Below are 21,855 nucleotides of genomic sequence, written 5' to 3'. Positions count from 1 at the left end.
GGAAGTACAATAATAACCTTTAACTTTAGCAGCAATCCCTAATATCATGTTACCTTGCATATTTACAGATGGGTGGCAAAGGATAAACCAACATAAAGGACTCCTGTATGGAGTCTGGCCACCACAAGCCTCCAGAACAGCTTCAGTGATCCTTCTGAAGTCTTTGAAACTCTTTAGGAGGGATGAAAGTCATTCCTTCACAAGATATTCCCTCATTTATCTGTACAACCTTTGTCTTATGGAGATGGTGATGGAGAGCATTGTCCCACACACTGGTCCAGTATCTTCCCAGGTGTTCAACTGGGTTGAGATTGTCACTGTAAAGGCTGTGGCATTTTAGTCACGTCATTTTCATACTCTCCAAACAGGCTGCACTTTAAATGCATATAACAATGAAAAGTAACGTGCAGGAATTTGTGCGTTTTACACTTGTTTTGTGTGTATTTCTCATGTTTGTTAGTGAAGAAAGCAATGCACTGTAAATCATGTGTATTCCACGTATTAAAAGCATGGGACGTAGTATAAGATGGCAAAGGTTTGGGTGGTGGATGGGTCCCAAAATACAGGACTTTCAACCGGGCAAACAGGGTTCTTTTCCCCGTTGCCGTTCGTGTTCGTGTAATCAGGATTGTACCTAACCAAGTTGTATTAATGCCTAACCCTAACTGACACCAAAAACAACCGCTGTAGTCTATTTCTTATCTGTCGGCTTCTTACAGTTGGCTTCCGTTCAGTGTGTTGTAAGATATATGAATTTTTGTGCGGAACTTTTCGTACAATATCGTACGAACCTGTTGATGAGCATACGTTGCATCAGGTATTGAGCCCTGGTGCATGGAAGCATCTGCATTTGATTCACTCTTAAATGTATCCAGGTTTTCTCCTTTAATTCAGCCCCTGTCTCTCTCTCTCTATATATATATGACTATATATTTATATGTACAAATGACCCTGAGTTTTACACAGATTTTAAATTTGGGGAAAAATAGAGCAGTTATCAGATCGATATATAGTTTCTGCAGAGTTGAGGTATATTAGGAGTGAAGTGTTGGATCCCTGAAGAATAAAAGGCCGGGATTGTCCTCATACACAGTATATCGGTCTGCTGTATTTCAGTTGATCCAGTTCCTCTCAACTTGTTATTGTTATTTGGATGGGTCATTACGTGAATGTCTCTGATGTTTTGGTAGTGAAATGCCTGGAAGGTCGTACAGAGATGTTATAAAGAAGAAGACTTACGAATAAAGTAGAATGTAGGCTGAAGGAAAGGTTATCTGTCGGCTGGTGTTGATCACATGCAAGTTAAAACTACACACACACACACACACACACACACACACACACACACACACACACACACACAGTATCTACCAGCTGTCTCTGTCAGCACTTGCGACAAACAACATGATTTAGTCAGCCTCACCTAGTGTCCGCGCCGACAGACACCTGCATTGTTTTTGCATTCAAAAAAGGTGTGTTTGTGTGACCGTTGTCACTATCATGCTGAAGATATGTTGCTTTAGAGACAGTGGTTTCCATGCAAAATGGTCCTTTTCTCTTGGTCCCTCTGCTGCTGTGAAGCCAAGGTGCCAGCTGTCCTTTCACCCAGTCTGTGTCACCCATCTGCCAGCCCTCTTTCATTCTCGCCCTCCGCCCACTTCCACTGCGCCACCGTGAACCTGCTGCCCATTCTCTCTCACACGTCCACATGTCACCGGAGAGAATCTATTACACTATCAGCTCATTCAGAAAAAGCAGTAAAGAGGCCAGTCGGGGCGATAAAGCCCTCAGAGTGAAGAGCAGATCCTATACCCAACAGACCCTAAAGAAAATACTCCTACAGGGACTTACAGTGTGTTTATGGAAGTACTGAGCCCAGAGTGGTCTCACACTTCTGGAAAACATCTCCTACAATATCAATAACAAGGGAAGAGTTTTTGGGTAAAAAAAAGTATCACTGCATTTGCTACAGGAATTCACGTTGCTCTGGTACTCAGTGGTAAGTTTACAGTGACTGTGTAATACTTTATGGTATTTTAATCTCCAAGACTGCTGTAGGGACTTACAGTGTTACTCATATATGCATGTGTACATACTCTCAGTCATCTAAATCATGGGATTTCTAATAGTAAGTCACACTGCCTTGATGGTCATGTATATCTCATAGTATATTTTACTATGTTTATATTACACTTTAATATCCTAGGGGCACTGTGGTGTGGTTAGCACTGTCGCCTCACAGCAAGAGGGTCCCTGGTGTGAATGGTTGTGCCCTGTGATAGACTGGCGTCCTGTCCAGGGTGTACCCCGCCTCACGCCCGATGTCAGCTGGGATCGGCTCCAGCCCCCCCGCGATCCCCGATAGGGACAAGCGGTTGAAGATGAACAGAGACACAGATATATCTGGGAGAGTCGCTAACAGCCAGATATGGCTAAAACTGATTAGCTTGGGGCAGCACGGTAAAGGTATTATAACGTCTTTTTTAACCACTAATTCTGCTCCAAATAACACCAAACCTCTGCAGTAGCATGAAAAGAGTCCCTACAAATTAACCGAAGCACCAAAAACTTAGTTAGTGAACCCAGAGTTTATTAAAAGAGTGTATTAAAGACTTACCAACTGGCCCCTGTACCAGCTCTCATAGTAAAGTCCATTCAAGTCGTTTACCAAAGTCAATCCAAAAGGAAGGAGCCAGTGGTGCTTCGTTTTCTTTGAAGGGACTCTTCTCCTGCTGCTGCAGAGGTTTGTTTGTGTTATTTTGAGCAGTATTAGTGGTTAAAAAAGCTGTTTTAATGCCTTCACTCTACTGCCCCGAGCTAATCAGTGTTAGCCACGTCCCGGCTGTTAGCTACTCTACAGTATTTCTCCGTTTATAGTTTATACACGAAAAAAAAAAACATCTCCATGGCTTATTTGGTTGGTTATTTGGTACATTATGCATTATCATCAGTTACAATAATGTACCTGTAGGAATAAGTAAAAGAGTACACTACTGATATCAAACCATGTTATAATATAGGCTCCCTTTAATGTTTGGTGACTGTTTCAGCTCAGGACCGGACCAAATGACTTAAAAATATGAAAATATGTACAGTGACCCTGGGCCCTGAGACTCTATTTTGACTCATAAGGTCACCCTCCCACTATATCATTATAATATTAGGCTAAAACATTCCCCTGGGAGCTTGTCATGAAAAGCATTGAAGTGGCCTTTTACTTCCCAGCGTACTGGCAACACGCCTGGATGACTCTTCAGCGGAGCCGCTCCACAGTGAGGAAGCCCCGTCACCGTCCCAGAATAGAAATCCCATTTCGGTGCGGGACTTGAACGGGACAGGAACCGGCGGAGGTGAAGTTTGCTCGGACCAAACGAGGGTACGGCGCCTTTGCTTTCCTTTCCTTTCTTTCACAACACAACACAAAACGCCGCCTCCTCGTCGCCCTCCTACGCGCGCTCTCAGTTCAGACTCACCTGTTGACGCCGACACCAGCGCGTGCAACGCTTCTCTGACAGGTTTTTGTTTGTTTGTTTGTTTTTTTCCTGTGAGGGGTTGAATTAAACCAGGTGGAGGTAAAAGAAAACAGCAGGGACAAACAGTTAGGTAACGTGGCTGTCAGCCTCACGGAAAACAGTCGGGGAGCTCGAGGGAACTTGCTCGTGCGTCTGAAAGTGAAAGCGTTTAAAAAAAAAAAAGTTTGTGACGTTTCGCTACGGTTTGAGTTTCGCGTTTCCTCTTTTTGAATCCGTCTCAGCTTCGCCACTATGTTGTGAAGCGGAGGACCCGCCGCTGTTGGAGCACGTTTCCCAGGTAGGAGCTGTTGTTTGCTCTCATTCCTCTCTTCTTCTTCTTCTTCTTCTTCTTCTACTTCTTCTTCTTCTTCCTCCAAACAACTCACACAAAGCTCGTGCAGTTCATGTGGTAAATAATTCTTCCCACACTGAGACAAAATGCTGAAGTATGCTTGAATGATAGCCATGACATGTATGTGTTCCTGACGTGGGAAAGTTAGGAGTCCCTCTGTTGTAAACTACTTTTATGCACTTGGCTGGGAACTGTAGGGTTGCTGGTTCAAGTCCCTGTGTGAACCATGTATGGAGCGTGGACTGGTGGCTGGAGAGGTGCCAGTTCATCTCCTGGGCACTGCCGAGGTGCTATTGAGCAAGGCACTGAAGCCCCAACTGCTCGGGGTGCTGGTCGCTGGCAGCCCCCTCGCTTCTAACATGTATATAGGTCCTGTGTGTGTGTGTGTGTGTGTGTGTGTGTGTGTGTGTGTGTGTGTGTGTGTGTGTGTGTGTGTGTGTGTGTGTGTGTGTGTGTGTGTGTAACATGATTAATAAGAGTGAAAAAATTCAATTTCCCGGTCGCGGGATAAATAAAGTAATTCTTCATATTGTTTTTACTTTATACAGTCTATGCTCTGCACCCGTAACAACAGGGTACAGCTTCCTGGCGTTCAATGCATTCATAATTATGCTGCTGTGACTGTAAAACAGTTAATTGATCCATGCTTTACTTTTGTCTTGCCCTTTGACCTGAATAATTCACTTTATTCCTTCTTTATCTTTGACTTTCTCTGAGCTAAACTGCTGTTTCTCTGTCAAACCCTGTCCCATGACAATTACTCCCAGCTTACATAAATCCGCCCTTTTGTTTACAGGGACCCTGAGATATCTCGCCCTTTTATCCCTCCATCAGCGCGCACAGGGTAAACAGAGCGGGTGGGAGTGTGAGGTTGAGGCAGGGTTGTGAGGGGGAGATTGCCTTGGGTTGGGAGGGTTTGCTGTCTGGGGAGTTCTGCCTTTAGTTATTGTCCGTCTCTCTCTCACACACACACACACATGCACACATACCTTGTTATGACTGGCTTTGGACAAATCTGTGTCTGAGCCCTGCGTCCCAGGCTGTCATTAATGGATCACTCTTGTCTTGCATCACAATTCCCAGAGATTTGCTCAGGCCGAAGGAATCTGTCAGTGCAGTTGCACCGGCGCTAATGCGGGGAGTTATACACAGAAGCAAGATGGGAATTTAATGAGTTCCTTTAGTGACTTCAGTGAGCTAATTGCATGATACAGAATGCGCTGGTGTATGTCTTCTGTATTTGTCTTTCGCGTGACACCGAGTTTAACTAGCTGCATCGGTGGTGCTTTGTCATACGCTTTGCCACCCAGGTGTCAGGCAGGGTTTGTCACTTTTTCTCTCACAGTGACAGCTGGGTGACAGCCAAGACTCGCTCCTCTCACCTGCTTTTCCTGCTCACAAACTTGTACTGTGACGACAGCTTCCTGGCCCTTGGCGCCGAGCCAGCAGGAGCCACATGCAAGCAGGTCCAGAGGTCGCTTCTGGGTAGTCCACGGCATTTAATCAGTCAAATGACATCGCGCCCTTTGCCAGAACGCAAGAGCAGGTTCGTAAAAATGTCAGCTTGTATCCGTTTTAAGGAAGCATAATTAGTGCAACAGGTTTACACGTGCACACATATAGACGCGCAGCTGTCATTCATTCCCCTTTCATACAACCCTGTGGAGACCAATTAGAAACAATTAGTTTGCTGTAACACAAAGCAAAAGGCTTGCATCCTTGTAAAATGAAAGTGAGATTTTGTGGGGGGTTTTTGAGCCAAAGTGTGGCACGACCAGAGCAAGGAAATGGCAAAACGAAGGGGACTTTGGTGTCTTGATTTTGACAATAAAAATAGGAAAATGACTTATTCTCTGTGGAAACATTGTGTGCATAAGATACGAATGTGATGATGTCAGGCCTGTTTTACAGACTGGAGACTTTGTCTGTGTGATTGAAGCCACAGCCTGTAATTGTGGCCAATAAAAAGACTATGCAACTTCCTAGTAGCTCACAAGGCTTAATAGCTGGTTTGGTCTTATGCCTTCAACAGATGAGAGGATGCCACTCACATACAGCAACCAAAGAGGCATTTTGTCATCTGGATTACAGAGGCCCCTCTAGTCTGTGTCTTGCCTTGTCTTGTGCTTTAACATCCCACTTTATGCTAATTTAGAGGTTTATACTCCACTACATACATGTTTGCATGCTTTAATGTTCAAAACACATCTTTTTTCCTGTACTGTATTTCTGAATATACCTGCATGTGACATCACGACCGCACAGAAGTCCTGACCGCTCGTTTAAAGGCACAGTTTTGTATTCAGTTTCTCAATACAGCCTGTTTGCATTCCTTCATAGACTGAGCATTTTGATACTTTTACACTTTTGTTCAACTTAAGAACATATCTAGAATTAAGTGTTTTATGTCCCAAACGGATCAGGAGAAGCTGATTCATGCTTTCATCTCCAATAGACTCGACTACTGTAACTTCTGACAGGACCCTGCTGCAGCTCGAGTTATAACCACAACAGAGAGATCAGATCACATCTCCCCAGTTCTTAAGACCTTACCTCGGCTCCCAGTCAGCTACAGAACAGATTTTAAAGTTCTGCTACTGGTTTACAAACCGCTGAAACAGTCCAGAATACATGAATGACATGTTAGTAGAGCATAAACCAAGCAGAGCTCTGAGATCTACAGACTCAGGTCAGATAGTGGAGCACAGAGTTCAGACTATGGTGAAGCAGCATTTAGCTGTGATGCTGCACACAACTGGAACAAACTACCAGCAGATCTGAAATCAGCCTCAACTGTGAGCACTTTGAAATCCAGGTTAAAAACGTTTCTCTTTTCATGTGCTTATAGCTGAGCTCTTTTTAATAACTTTAAACATTATCTATTTTCTTTTCTTTTACCTTTTTTATTCTTCTTTGCTACAGCTTTTAACTGTTTTTTTTTCTTTATGTAAAGCACATTGAGTTGCCTTGGTATATGAATAAAGATGCCTTGCTTTGCCTTAGAGTATTTATGTAGCACCAAGACCTTCTGTATAATCAAAAAATCACTTTTCCTGTGTGGGACCTTTAAGGCAATGCAGCGCTTGTACAGTAGAGTTAATGCAGTTAATGTATGTTGTGGTCAGTACGACCGATTTCACAACCTGCTAATCCTCTGAACATATTTGAGTCTGTGTATATAACATGACAGTCAGGTTGAGTAGAGGTTTACAGTTTTATTGTTCAGTCTTTTCAAGGTATGCAGCCAGGACAGGATCTGCACTTGGTCGGTTAAATTCATTTATTACTCTAGAAAATCTTATAGACAGTTGTGCTTCTGATTGTGAAAGAACCAAAAACTTCCTGCACACTGTGCATGACTTTTACTCTTTACTTTATTTTCAAAGTTTCTGTCCTTAGACCTTCATCAGGTGAAATCCATGTAGGTGTTGTTTGCCCGTACCAGTTTTACCAGATGAAATGTCGTAAATAATGTGAGTACAAGTGCATGACACTGTGTAGGATTTAAGGGACAACAAAATGGAGTTTGTGGCGAGATCAATTTCTCATATCGTGTTTGGGAAATTCTGCTCCAGCCTGCAGAGCTAATCACCTATCTGCTGTTTACACTGCAGTGCAGAGTAACCCAGATAGCAGTCCGTTGTCAAAGCTGTGTCAGGTCATCTGTGTTACACGGGCCTACATGTTTCCACATTATTACATGATCCAGTTCTACAAAAAACTCCATTAATAGGTAATAAATAGTAATTTCAGTCATTGATATGAGTGAACTGAGAGCGGCTAGACCTCCAAGCCCGGTATCTGTAGATCTCTTTGACGTTGAACATTGCCTCCCCTCTATCCGGGGCGGTTCTGCTCGCATGCTCCACCTGTGACATGTGTTCTCTACGCTGCCCTGGCATTGAAAGCATCGTGACAAGCTGTAATCGGCTTTCACACCCACACCTAGCATGCCACCGTCAGAGCTCTTTTGTCCTGTGTGGTGATGGTGGAATATAGCTGTTGTCAGTGTTGACTTTATGGTTTTGTGTACACAATGCTTAGCCCCGCTTTTCCTTTCAGCCGGTCGCCAACGAGGGGTCCTGACGGGGACGAGGTCATTTCAGAGTGTGTTTTGTTTTCCTCATCTGGGAGCAGCAGTTTCTGTTCATTGTTAGGTTTATTAGTCAAACTTTAGATATGCTTAGGCCCAGCTCTTACTGCTGATCTACAAACTTCTAACTAGCAACACACAGTGGCTCAGTGGTTGGCACTGTCCCCTCACAGAAAGAAGGACCAGGGTCGAGGCCGGGGTTGTTTGTGTGGAGTTTGCATGCTCTCCACATGTCCGTGTGGGTTTTAGAGCCGTGATTATCTAATTTCTCAAAATTCCGTCTGGCTTGAATCGTCCAGTTTGCGCAAATTTCCCAGTGATTTTTACTTTTTTTAGATGCAGACCTTGTAATCTGTGTAATGTTTCATGAATAATGTATGGGCTGTGTACTGCCGCCATCCTCTGGATTAATAAGCAGTGGAAAATTGGGTTTTAATTGGGCTTAGGCCCAAAATTGCTGCTGTGGTTGGGCTTGGACAGAAACTATTCGGGTTCATGTAACATCGGGTCTGATCATTTTGCGCCCAATCGTAGTTTTAGTGGGTTTCCTCCCACCACCAAAACATGCATGTTAGGTTAAATTACAGTGGCTGCCCACTGTTCCTGACAGGATGGGTCAAAGTCTGATTCTGCATGTTCTGCTATGCTTACATGTATGTGACAATAAATATTAACTTGGGCTTGAGTAGTTGGCACTCCACCAGTGAAAAACAGCTAAACAATGTGTTTTGGATAGAGATGCGACGATCCATTGACTAATCAGCTGGATCGGATATCGACTGAATGAGGCCGATCCAGCTTTCATCAAGTCATTTCTTTATTATGAATATCACACACAGCAATAGAGTTCCAGCGATCTAGTCCCTACAATTCAATGTTTGCAACACCGTTAAAGGTTTTGTATTACATTTAAAATATCTCTGTTTGCAGTGCACTTTACATGGAAGTGTTATTTACTTTATTTCTTAATAAATAATATTAAGTACATTTATATCTGTGTTCATTTGTTAACTTTTTTTTAACACGGCTAAATGTTTATAAGAAGTCTGATGCCTTCACTCACATGGCAAAGTATACGCTTCATTCATTCAACAGTAGTATCGCGTATCGGCCGATACTCTCAGCCCAGGTATCAGATTGGATTGGAAAAACCTGGATCGGTGCATCTTGGGTTTTGGAGAAGGAAATTTAAAACATAACTCTGATGACATATTCAGGTTATTAAGGCGAGACATTAGCTGCTACCAGCATAATGGCACGGTCACACATATCCAAATGGTGACAGACCATCACCTGCTGAGGTGATATTTCATGCTGGTCAAAGTTCGCCAAAGTTTAACTCCACGTGAATTTGCTTTGACACCGGAATTGTGGGTAATGTAGAGAGAAGGTTTTTTACAAGGAAGAAGAATATATGGAATAGGCCCGTGAATGTTCTCATTTGTCCAGGTCATCGTTATCCTCAAAGCAATTTCAGTCAAAAGCAACTGGACTTGGTTATTTGTCTAGGAAGACGTTTCACCTCTCATCCAAGAGGCTTCATTAGTTCATGTACGCATCTGACCAGGCTGGGACTGGACCAGGACCAGGACCAGGACCAGGACCAGGACCAGGCTGGGACTGGACCAGGACCAGGACCAGGACCAGGCTGGGACTGGTCCAACTAACTGGTGTGGAGATCCAGGTATTTAACCTCTCACAAGGCCGATGATGTCACTGGACCCCTTTGTGCTCCAAGTGCCAGCGGCCGTCGTTGGAGTGACAGTCGTTGGAGGGAAGTTGGTTTGGACTTCGTTAGTGCTCTATTGGGTCATAATGACAAGTAGTTGGAGTCACAGGAGGCCATGTGTGAACAGTTCTTCTTTGAGGTTGTTGAATCTCCTGGGAAGGGATGAAAGGGCAGCATTTTAAATATATGGAATGAAAATTTGATTCCTGTTAAGTCTGTTTAATCTCTTAAGTTGGAAACAAAAGTAGTTTCCTTACTTCTAAAAAGCGTTTTGTACAGACAACAGGCAGTTTACCACAAGATATTGCTGTCACGCCAAAGAAAAAGTTTAACATTATATTTTCTTATTAAAAAAAGATTTTCTCCGTATGCCACGCTTTTCTGACGTGCCAACCGATTTCATTGGCATGTGTCACATCGAAAATGATGGTGACAAATCAAAGCTTTCTCGCTCTAACTTTTGTGTCACCATCTTGTTCTGGATCTTGTTATAATTTACTGTATGTGGGAAAGTAACAAACAACATGGCAGCTTAATGTAATGTTCTGGAGATAATCCATCAGTGTGTCTGTATGTGAACACTGTCTCTGTAGAACGTGGGGATTTCTATCTTTGCTATCAACGAGCAGCAGCAGGATTGAAAAGTGCTGGTAAATCTACTGGATCAGTGAGTTGGTTGATTAGTTTTTCTGACTTTGATCTGGTCCATTAAAGCTCAAACACACAGGTGAGATGAATGGAGATGAGTGAAACTTCAGAGTGAAAGAGAGAGTGATGAGCCTTTGCTGGTTTGAGCACATGGCGCGACAATATGACGCACTATATTGATGAACACACACAACTCTCTCACACTGGTCTGACTGTGTTTGTGTTAAGGTGGATCAGCTGTTGCCGGCTATTGCTGATCTGTGGTTGATAAATAACAGTGTGGACTGTTACACGGCCGAGTCGTGAACTCTTAGATTCCAGTTTGAGAGTCGAGGGTTATGTCTTGTTTCACCTCTGGGCAGTCGTTGCATAACTCGTACACATAAATACGCACAAACACACGCACACTGTTCACTCCCTCTGCTATCTTATTCTCCAGAGGCGCTCCCCTCCCCACAATCACGTCCAATTATTTTGGGTACAGAACTGTGTTTTGTTCTCTGATCTGACTCTCAGAATGAACTTTGCCCTCTTTTCTTTTTTTCTGCATGTACTTATTTTTTTGTCCATCGTTGGTGCCTTTATTACTGTCTCCTATACTGTCTCACTCTCTCTTGTTCTGTCATTGCATTGTGTTTGTTTAGCCCTTTGTTTGTTGCAGTTTGACAAACCACTGTGCTGACATGAAAGCATGGACTTTCCTCTCTCTGTTTGTCTCTGTCTCTCTCTCCCTCTCTCTCTCTTTCTCTGTTTGGACTTTAGCTGAAGGCCAGATAGGGAATGCTTGCGCTGATGTTTGTTTGGATGATAATGTAACTCGGTATGAAGCTCTCTCTGCTTTGTTTTCCCCAGAATTTGACATATTTTACTGAACAGCAGAAGGTTGGACAGAATACTGTGGTGACAGTAGCAGTAGCTCTGTCTGTGGGGACTTTGCTTGGGAACCACAGGGTTGCTGGTTCAAGTCCCCATGCAGCCCTAGTATTGAGTGTGGACTGGTACTAGCTGGAGAGGTGCCTTGAAGCGAGGCGCTACATGTGTGTGTATTTTTGACCGGGGTGTGTGTGTGTGGGCATTCCCCTCAGGGATCAATACATTTGCAGAACTGATTTTCCCCTATGATACAGGAGCTGAGGTACATTTGACCTCTGAACTCCTCTGCTTTCTGTCAGTTCAACATTTTACAGATGGACATGTTGCTGTGTATCTGTAAACTTTGTTACAATCCATTTTATTTCAGTCTTTTATAACATTTGGTGAAACCTGAAGAACTTAATTAGACCATAAAAAAACAAAACATTTTGTGCTGTTTTTGACATTTTAGGGTTGTTTTCTCTGACAGTAACACTGCAAAAGAAGATAAAAAGATAAAATACTTATTTAATACAGTATATTGTTATTGAACGGCTGGCATCTGTTTGGTAAAATCATATAAATTCTCATTTGTGTCTGTTTTTAATGCATAAAACCTGCAATTTATTCGGTTTAAACTGAACAGCTCCTTTATAAAAATCTGGGTATTTCTCTGTGGCAAACTATAAAACCAAAAATTACGTCAGTACAAGAGTTAATTCTACTACTGTAGGTCGGTCACACCAGTCGCTCGCTTTATTATTCAGAGCTTTTCCCATAAAGATATATATTTATTTATCTTCCATGGAAAATTAAAGTTATTTGTTTGTCGTGAGGCCCTGTGTATCAGAATCATTTACTGTTACTTCATAGACTATGGAAAATTGCATTAGTCATGGACATTAATGAGGTTTTTCCCCTTTAATGTCACAGTGGCAATGTTTTTAACACCTTCTCTCGGTTTGATTTCAGTACGAGTCATAGTGCGGAAATAATATGTATATAATAGTCTCATTAGAAACAGAGAAGATCAGATAAGTTCTTTATTCTTAGTCCCACCTCACAGCCTATTATATCCGTATGAAGGCAGACATTTCACAAACAGTCAGCCCATGCTCATTTTAAAGGTGCAGAGCGTGGCGCCTGGATGGAGCTAAGGCCCGTACAGTTACCATGAACCTACCAGGCTATATACAGGTTTAAAGTTGAGCGTTTTAACATTGCGGTCTATGGGGGATGGACACCCTATTGGAGCCAGCCTCACTGGCTTCACGAGGAAATGCAGTTTTTGGCACTTCTGTCTTGGCTTCATTTATCAACAGTGGAAGTTGCTGCTGATTGACCTGGACCCATGTTTATGGATCTTAAGGATGCTATTTTTCCTCTGTGGACATTATTGTATTTTCTATCCATGGACGCCTCTGTTTTTTTTAAATATGTTATTAACCTTTAGTTATACAGGTAAAATCTCATTGAGACCCAGGGTCTCATTTGCAAGAGAGACCTGTTCATGTCGGCAGCAGCAAAACACAAAGTTACAGACTAACTGAACATACAGGAGACACAACACAAAACACAAACAGTAAAACAGTAAAATATTACAGTGCAAACTGCAAAGGGCAAAGAACAAGTTAAGTTCAAGTTGAGTTATGTACAAGTGCAGACCCCCACAGCCTGTCTCAACAGCTAAAGCTGCATGTTGCACATTTGGTGCATCCTTAGAAACAAGATTTCCACGTTGACATTTTGCAGTCCACTTCCTGCTGTTTTCTCTTTCCTCTGTCTGTCCATGCCTCCCCCTCTCGCCCCAACCTCTCTCTCTCTCCGTGTCAGTGTGCCAGTCGTTGTTTGGAAGCCCTCACTCATATCTCAGCTGTATATTTATCTCTGTGCTTCTGCATTCCCTGCAGCCTAATAAGGTCTGGATACAAGGGGGAGAGGGAGGGCACAGAGGGCGAGGGAAGATGGTGGGAAAAGGTTCAACAATAGGAATCAGAAGTATGTTCCCACAAATCGGTTTTGGTCCGTGAATGGGTATGTGCTTCTGCTGCTGTTATTGTGTAAAGAGAGACCACACACCAGAGGAATAAAGGGCAGAATAGAATAAAGAGACCAGGACAGTATAGGTCTTTAGGTTGACATATTCCCAAATGTTGGAAAGCACTTTGATGCAGAACAGTGTAAACACACATGAACAGACAGGACAAAAACGTACTGCATAAAAGTACTTCAAAGTCCATTCTGATGTGCTCCAACAGGTTTGTAGGTGATTAATCCTTGTAGTATTTCATTGCTTGTTCTAGTTCCATTCATCATATATTGTCCCAGTGCTGATGTACATCAAAAGCCAGAGGAAGAGGAAGAACAGTCATTTATCACTCAGACTCTTTCCCTAGGAGAGAGTCGCTGAAACACAACCACAAACCATCGCCCACATCCTGAGCTCTCTTTCACTATTGCTTCCTCTTCGCTGTGAGGTGTTTTCTCCATCACTGACTGGTTTCTGGAAGCCGGGGGGATTTCTGTGTTTTAAAGTGCTTATGCAGTACTACTCAGCTGTGAAATCCTCTCTGTGAACTGTCACCTGATCCCCGATACGCCCTCAACCGTGCAGCAGATTAAATTACCACAGTACTCAACAAAGTAAGTAGCTCTCGTTAACTGCCTCCCCTGTCCCTGCCTTTTAGAAATGCCCCAACATAACATGGAGAGCCCCAGGAGCCGGTGGCAGCAGGGGCTGCCGCCGCCGTGGATCACCAGAGTTGCAGGAGGTCATAGCCCCACCTCCTCAGGGGCGGAGTCGGATACAGAGAGTAGCAGCACGGAGAGTGAGAGGGTAAGATGAAGCTAATGATGGTTGTGATGCAGTAGTTTGGCTCCGTCATGTCAAACGAGGTGGTGGTGGCGGCTCAGGAAATCCTCCTCTGTAGCTCCTCTAGCAGTTGAACGGAGGAATCATCCCACATTACAAGACTAAACTGTTTTAAAGCTTACATGTAGTTACTTTTTCTGCTTTTTTTAAATTCCCTTTCTGTCAGTCCTGCATTAAAAAACTGGAGGTGAGCTCACTGAAGGTCATGCCGTCGCCCTCGAGGCTCCAACAGCGAATCACAGAGATCGACCAACAGAAGGAGGAGCTAAAGATTGAAGTGAGCATGTCGGACGAGTGTGGTCGTAATGGTACACGGGCAAAAAAACATCTAATTGTCTCATCACATTTAAAGCTGGAGTGGACATTGTTCTGTTTTTTGCGTCATTGGGTAATAACTCCATAATAATCTTTCAGCATATTGTAATTCAATTGTTCTGAGAGAAAATTCGACTCCAGCACCTCCTCCTGGCTCTGTTTTCAGGCTTTAGAAAATCTAGTCTGTGTTGGGAGACTTTGGCCGATCACAGGTCATTTCAGAGAGAGAAGTTCCTATTGGCTGTTCTACAAATGCATGCACATGAACGTCCGTTCAGATGGTTAAAGTCTGATTAAGTGGTTGAGAATCCTGCAGAAAAAGCTGCTGTTCCAACATTTGCAACAAAGCAACCAAAACAATAAGACGGACTTATCAAAAAGGAGGAAGTCTGACAATAAACACAATAAATTAAGTGTCAATATCGGTGTCAATAACTGTTCCAGAGAAAAGTTGCTCAAAGTTAGGCCTTCTGCTAGCCGTAGTAAAAGACTCACAGCTGATTTAAGTTCATTTTTATTCAGCGAGCTAGAGCCTCCAATCACAGGATGTAGTCTCTGTAGGGGCTTTACAAGTGTGCAAGGAAAACAAGACGGTAACTCTCATAGATTTACGCTGTATAACGGTATCAGTATCACGATCGGGATGATTGACATGAATGATTAGTACTCTGTACAAAAGGGGAGGGGCTTAGGACAGAGAGGGGAGAGCTGCAGGAGGAGGGCTGTATTTTCTTTCCAGAAAACTGCCATCTCCAACTAATTTAGTCCAGTTTGGCATTAAAATGTGTTGTAAACCAATTCATGACTTAAAGCTGAAACAATTAAATAGTTAATCGACAGGAAGTTGACTGAGAGAAAATAAATTGGCAACTATTTTCTAATGACTTCAGTCAAAAAAGAATTTAAAACAGAAATGCAAAACCTTTGCTGGTGCCAGCTTTTCAAATGCAAGTTACTCTGTTCCTTTTTTATTATTGTTTATTTTAACATATATCATTTGGACTGTTTATTGGACAAAACAAGCTAGATCTGAGAAACTGTGTTGGCTTTTTTTCACTGCACACTTTTTTGACATTTCATAGATTTAAGGTTTAAATTAGAAAATAATCTGCAGGTGAATAAATATAAAAACCAAACAAATTGTAGAGGGAAAACTCTAAAATCTTCACCTTTTACTTCATTTAGGGTTCTTTTGACTCACTGTGACTCCTGTAACAAATTAACAGCCAAGACAGTGCGTTCAAGAAAACACAAAAAGGATTTAGTTTGTGTCTCTGCTGAAGTCTGCACATTTTTATCTCCAAGCCGTCTCCAAACGTCGACACAGTCACGGTAAAGGAATGCATATCTGTGACGTGCTCGAGCCCTAGTCAATATGATCCAGCTCAGCAGTGTCTCCTGTCCTTTCAGCTGCAGCTGGAGATCGCCCTGCTGCAGGGAGAGCTGCAGACGGAGAGGGACCATCTCCATAGACACACAGAGAAGCTGCAGGCTCTACAGCAGGAGGCCAGACGGAAGAAGCAGCCCAAACAACAAACCGACAGACAAAAGGTACCATGTGATACACTTAATATCTAAGCTTTCTTTTTTATTCATTACAGACACTGTAAGTTACATTTGTTTAAGTAAGTTTAGATGTTTTATATGATTGTGATCTTCTGTCATGATGCGTGACCAACAGACTAATAGTGTTGATTAAAAAGGAGTTTTACAATCACAACAGAAAAAGGTGGTTTTAGGAGTTTCACATGTAGAAATGGGTGGGCCCAGTAACGTTCCAGTTACATAAACACAAGATCATGCAATGATAAGTCACTTCCCATGAAATAATTGTTTGAGTAGAACTTGTTGGAAGTTTGATGTCTGCTGTCATTCATAACAAACTCTGTAAACAGGGCTGAGAAAGTGACTTGTTACTGTGTCATTTTCTTCTCTTTTGAAACAGTTTTGCTTTGAAAAGTTAAGTGATGACTTTACTCGTGTTTCACTCTTTTCTTTCTTGCCATGCGTATAACCGCAGGAGCGAGAGAGCCTGGAGGAGGAAAGACGCAGGGTGGAGGAACTGAAGGGGAGTTACGCAGAGAAGGCTAAACTGATCCCCGGTCAGCCAGAGAGCCAGAGAGAACAGCTAACACTGCAGCTGCAGCGGGTGAGTGGCTGAGCTGCACACAGCCTCGTAAGGAATGAAGCAACGTCAAAATGAACTTTTGACATAAATCGATGATGTTTTGAACATATCCAAAAGTTAAGCTTTTTTCTTTTCAGTATTTCAGAACTTGCACCATGTCACATTAATATGATGGAAATTTAACATGTCTGAATAATCACCCTGCTCAAGCTACATTTCACATCCTAGTAATCTTTCTATGACCTTGTGAGGTTTCTTAATCACTTTTAGTACATCACAAGTCTGGACTGAATCAATGTAAAGGCTGCAGCAGCAGCAGCACAGGGTAACCCGTGCAGAGATAGAGAAGGAAATGCACGTTTTGTTCTGCCTTCTACGGTCGCTGCAAAAAAAATGTCTCACCTCAGATGCTTCTATAAAAACTATTATCCCCGTGGCAGTGCGAGTTGGGCAAAAAGGTGAAAAACACGTACTACGAGTTTTAACTGGATCAATATCACGCTGCTCTTTCTGTAAATGTGCGGCCAAGTCGAAATAAAACCATTGATGTTAAAAAAAAAACATCTTTATGTCTGAATGACAAAAACACATCACTTTCACAGAGGGATGATGTTCGGCATTCCATGTCTGACTTTACTTGTACAACAATACAAACTACTCATTAAAAATGTAAATTCAACACAAAAAGACTGACAACACAGCGGATCAGTAGAGCTGTATCGTGTGTCTGTTTCCTAGAAATGGTGATAATCAAACTGAGAAAGTGACGTTATCTAAATGCAAAATATATTAGATTAGAAGAACCTCTATTTACTGCTTTTGAGGGGGTTTAGTGTGTGAATCTTGTATTTAACAAGACAACCAATGCGTAACCTTCTTAATATGTCTAAAAACATGTAGGACTTTTTGTGATTTCAAATAGCAGTTGACATTTTTAGCATCAGCTCGTCAGTCTCTATGACATGTGGTGGAGTATCGAATCTTACTGAACTTGTTCATTGAAGCAGAGATGTAATAAACGATGTTGCAGCTATCCGTATGAAATCTAAAACTGAAACTGATACCTGGATCGCTGCTTTGGCTCACGACAGTTTGTGTCCGACACAGGGTGTGTTGGCAAACGACTCCTCTTCATGATGTTTGTTTTTTTTAGTCGCTCAAAGTGGGATTGTTCACTACCTGTTGGACCTGATGTGTCAGTGTGTCAGACATTTACACACAGGTAGTTTGTGCGTTTTTCTTTGTAAATGTGACGGAACAAGACAGGAGACCTATTTGTTTTTAAAGCAGTGTTGACAGATGCGGTGCAGTCCAGCAGCAGGTTGTTACCTTTTGTTGCGACATGCCAGATTTATTTGAAGAGAAAGACCTTTTTCAGAAACTGGTTTGTTACAATTTGCGCAACAGAGAAAACCCACACACGTGCTCAAGAACAAGAGTGCAGGTGTTTCAGTTATGAGACTTTGATGTACTAAAAAGGTTTTGACTCTTTCTAAAACATTAAAACATTACGGCCAGTGCTTATACGGACAAAGCACCAAAATAATACAAATTCCCAAAAGTTGTTTTCTGAATAATAAAAATGACTAAGTCATATCTGATGTCTTCTATCACGTATGCAGTGAAGCCTTTGATTGTGTAGTGAGATAGCTGCCACCTTGAGGCAACATCTGCACGGTGCTGCACGCAAACACATCTGGAATGAAAGACAAACAAAACCTAGAGATTTTCCTGCTATTTGAATAAAGGAAGGAATTAAAGTAACAATATTGGCAAATACAGGAACCAACTTCTCAAATGAAGGTGTAACATATTTGAATTAGTGCTATTTCTATACAAAATTTCCACACCATGGAAATTATAACCTGAACACAGAAAAAATATTTTCACAGTTTTTAATTAAATTTAATTCAATTTTATTTATAGTGTCAAATCATAACAAAAGTTATCTCAGGACACTTTACAGACTAGGTATAGACCACACTCTATGACTTATTTATGATTTACATAGACCCAACAATTCCCCCGTAGAGTACAGTGGCAACGAAAACCTTCACTATAACAGGCAGGAACGTCAGACAGACCCAGCTCTGTGGAGGACGGACATCTGTCTGCACCGGAGAGAGGAAGAAAAGGAGAGAGAGAGAGAGAAAAGACGCACAGATGGACAGAGAGAGACAAAGACAGACACAAAGATAGAGACAGACACACTTCCAGTAACTATAATAATATCTATAGTAATGTGAATATGACTTATATGTTATTGCAGTTAATACAGCAGAATAGTAGAAACAAGCACAGCTAAGGTGATAGATTATAATAGCAGCAGGAAGCGTCATGCAGGACCACGGCAGCAGGCACCACCACGCTCAGCAGAGACCTCCGAGACGACAAAGCACAAACAACTTTTAGAGATTAAATTATTAGTTACATGTTAGATGTTGCTTATCAAAATCTGAGCACAGACCATAACCCATTGGAGTTTGTTAATTTGTTATTCAGAATTTAAAAAAAGTTTACCTAGAGTACAAATTGTAAACAAAGTCTTATTCAAACCGTTAATTTAAGACTAATCGCTCTGTCCTAAATGCAGGAGAAAGAGGTGATGGAGGCGGCAGTTCGGGCCTTCGAGGACTGGGAGTTTCGTGTTCTGGAGCAAGAGAGCGGCATCGATGAGGAGGACGAGAGCACGGTGGGGGAGGAGGAGGAAGAGGAGGAGAGTGAAGGGGAGGTGGAGAAGGAAATCTCGCGTCAGCAGCATGTGATCAACACTGCGCAGGTAATGGGAGGAATTTCTCAGATAATTTCACAGCTGCTCCTGACGTGTTATATGGGTTCGCAGTTTATCTGCTGGTCATGTGCTTCATGTCAGCGTTTACGCCCGCAGTCTGACGTGGGATTAAGCTTCACACAAACTTCCCCTCCAATACAGACTTGTGCTTAGAGCAGGTGGACAAAATAACAGGAACATCCCTCAATCTAAAAAACGTCCCATGAATGAACCTTCAGGCTCTACATGAATAAAGTTAGTAATGTTGTTTGTCAGAGACATGTGGCGCATTTGTTTGGAAGGTGTTCCTGTTATTTTGTCTACCCCCTGAACATGCATACAATGCTATAAAAGATCGCATTTTGTCTTAATAGCCGTGTAAATGTTCACCTCATCTAAAAACACATTCATGATTTTCTGTTTTTTTTTACGTAACAACCAATAATATTGTGGCGTTCATAACCTAAAGATAACTAGAACCTTTTAACAACCTCTACTTCTACAGTTATCTTCTTGCAGTCATCCATCCATCATGTATTCTGATTGAACATGCTATACAAGTGAACGTCCGAGGTGCAAATTTGAGCGTAGCAACGATGTGGATCAACAACGGCTCAGCACAAAGCAATTCTGTCCATGGTCCTGTGAAGACAGCCTGAGAATGTTTTAATCCTCTAAAGAGCAGTCTGCAAAGGGTAAAATTTTGGGTTATTGCTCTGTTGCATTTTGTTTTCTAATAAAACGCTTTTACAAAAAAATAAATAAATAAATAAAGCCTCCACAGAGCTGGGTCTGTCTGACGTTCCTGCCTGTAATAGGGAAGGTTTTGGTTGCCACCGTACTCTACGGGGGAATTGTTGGGTCTATGTAAATCATAAATAAGTCATAGAGTGTGGTTTTTACCTAGTCTGTAAAGTGTCCTGAGATAACTTTTGTTATGATTTGGCACTACAAATAAAGTTGAAATTGAAAATTGAAATCCACCTCTATTACCGTTTTTTGTAACCAGTAACATACAAAAGTATGCACATTCACGACCCAAGAGTGAACCGTCAGAGCAGAGATCCAACAGAAACCTTTACTCAAGCTGCTTTCTTTCTTTATTTTGTGACCTTTAAAAAAAAGTTTTTCTTTCTGCAATGCTTTTGCACCATCCCCCAGTTGTGAGATTAATCTTCTTCGTTTGAGAGTTAAAATAAGGCGAGGGCAGAACTTTGAAGCCACAGAGCTGAGCTCCTTCTAAAAATAATCACAGAGTTGCTTGGATTGATCAACAAAGCCATACATCTTGTTTAGCTTCTATATTTTGCACCAGAGCACTGTAAAAATCAAGGTTTTTTTGGCTTATTGGCCCTGAAGGCCTCATTCTCACATTATTTACAGTATCCTCACGCACACTTACACACACTCTCCTCTCCGGTCACAGTCCATGGTTGTTGTCGCAGGTTAAAGCTTGCGCTCCCTCCGTTAAATCGTGACATGAGAATGAACTCATTGCCTCAGCATCACCCCTGACACTGTCACATGACTGTACAGCAGGCTTAATGACATCAGAGGCCACCATGAGAGAGAAATCAAAAGAGCGACACAGAACAAAAGCAGAGCTGCCCACTCATTTATCCCCTTACATGTCACATAAACGGTGCTGCCTCAGCTTCCAGCGCTTCATGACTCTCTCCGTCCCCTCTGTCTAGCATGGTTCCCATAGGGGATTTTAAATGACTTTTAATAAATCTGGAGAGAGTGTCTGTGGGGGCAAGCTCTTGTTCTTGTTTATAGGTTTAAACAACCACTTTGGCACTTTTGCACTTGTCACTTTATGACGTCTCTGTTTGTATGAATGTCCTGTCTGTCACTTAGTGTGTTATTGCTGCTCCTCTGAGAATGAGACCCCTTGTCTCTATGAGGCATTACCTGTATTTAAGGCAAATAGAAATAAAAAGAGCAGCGACAGCAGTGGAGAGAATGGAAAGATAACACACGGGGGGATTTGGAGCAAGGCTACATCATCATGGCTAAAATTATTTTTGTTTAACGTCGACATCATGAGCATTGAGCATTTTGAATTGGCAGAAAAGTTCCCTGATTATTATTCACAGGTTAATTTTAAATGTTTAAATCAAAAGAAATATTCTTGGCAAGAAATATGTGTCTTCCCAAATACAAAACAATTAAAACTGCCATTTCATGATCGAAAGAACGAGGTTGTGGGTACAAGCGGACGAAATGTTTTCTCGGAGTAGAGCCGCTGCTCCTTTGCGTTGAAAGGAGCCAGTTGAGGTGGTTCGAGCATCTACTAAGGATGCCCCCTGGGCGCCTCCCTAGGGAGGTGTTCCAGGCACGTCCAGCTGGAAGGAGGCATCGGGGAAGACCCAGGACCAGGTGGAGAGATTAGATCTCCACACTGGCCTGGGAATGCCTCAGGATCCCCCAGTTAGAGCTGGTTAATGTGGCCCGGGAAAGGGAAGTTTGGGGTCCCCTGCTAAAGCTGCAGCCCCCGCGACCCGACTCCGGATAAGAGGTTGAAGATGAGATGAGATGAGAGATAAAACTGCCATATCTGCAAACCAATCAAAAGGAATAA

The 21,855-nt window shown here is 42.4% G+C and overlaps 1 protein-coding gene across 2 annotated transcripts in view; it reads left to right on the top strand.

The window, feature by feature from the left end:
* Window positions 1–3,355: 3,355 nt before the first annotated feature.
* phldb3 (pleckstrin homology-like domain, family B, member 3) overlaps window positions 3,356–21,855 on the top strand; it is a 29,337-nt gene continuing 10,837 nt past the window's right edge. The window contains exons 1-6 of one of the 2 annotated variants that reach the window (XM_083919177.1): window positions 3,356–3,376; window positions 13,874–14,022; window positions 14,225–14,335; window positions 15,784–15,924; window positions 16,394–16,522; window positions 19,095–19,280. In XM_083919177.1, the coding sequence (XP_083775303.1) occupies window positions 13,876–14,022; window positions 14,225–14,335; window positions 15,784–15,924; window positions 16,394–16,522; window positions 19,095–19,280 (714 nt within the window). In that variant the 5' untranslated portion in view covers window positions 3,356–3,376; window positions 13,874–13,875. Of the gene's footprint in view, window positions 3,377–3,540; window positions 3,811–13,873; window positions 14,023–14,224; window positions 14,336–15,783; window positions 15,925–16,393; window positions 16,523–19,094; window positions 19,281–21,855 lie in introns of those variants that run through there. The other variant, XM_083919176.1, reaches the window with a different exon arrangement.

The sequence above is a fragment of the Echiichthys vipera genome (assembly GCF_963691815.1).
Source record: "Echiichthys vipera genome assembly, chromosome: 8".
Classification (NCBI taxonomy): Eukaryota; Metazoa; Chordata; class Actinopteri; order Perciformes; family Trachinidae; genus Echiichthys; species Echiichthys vipera.
This window is presented reverse-complemented; position numbering and strand designations above follow the sequence as displayed.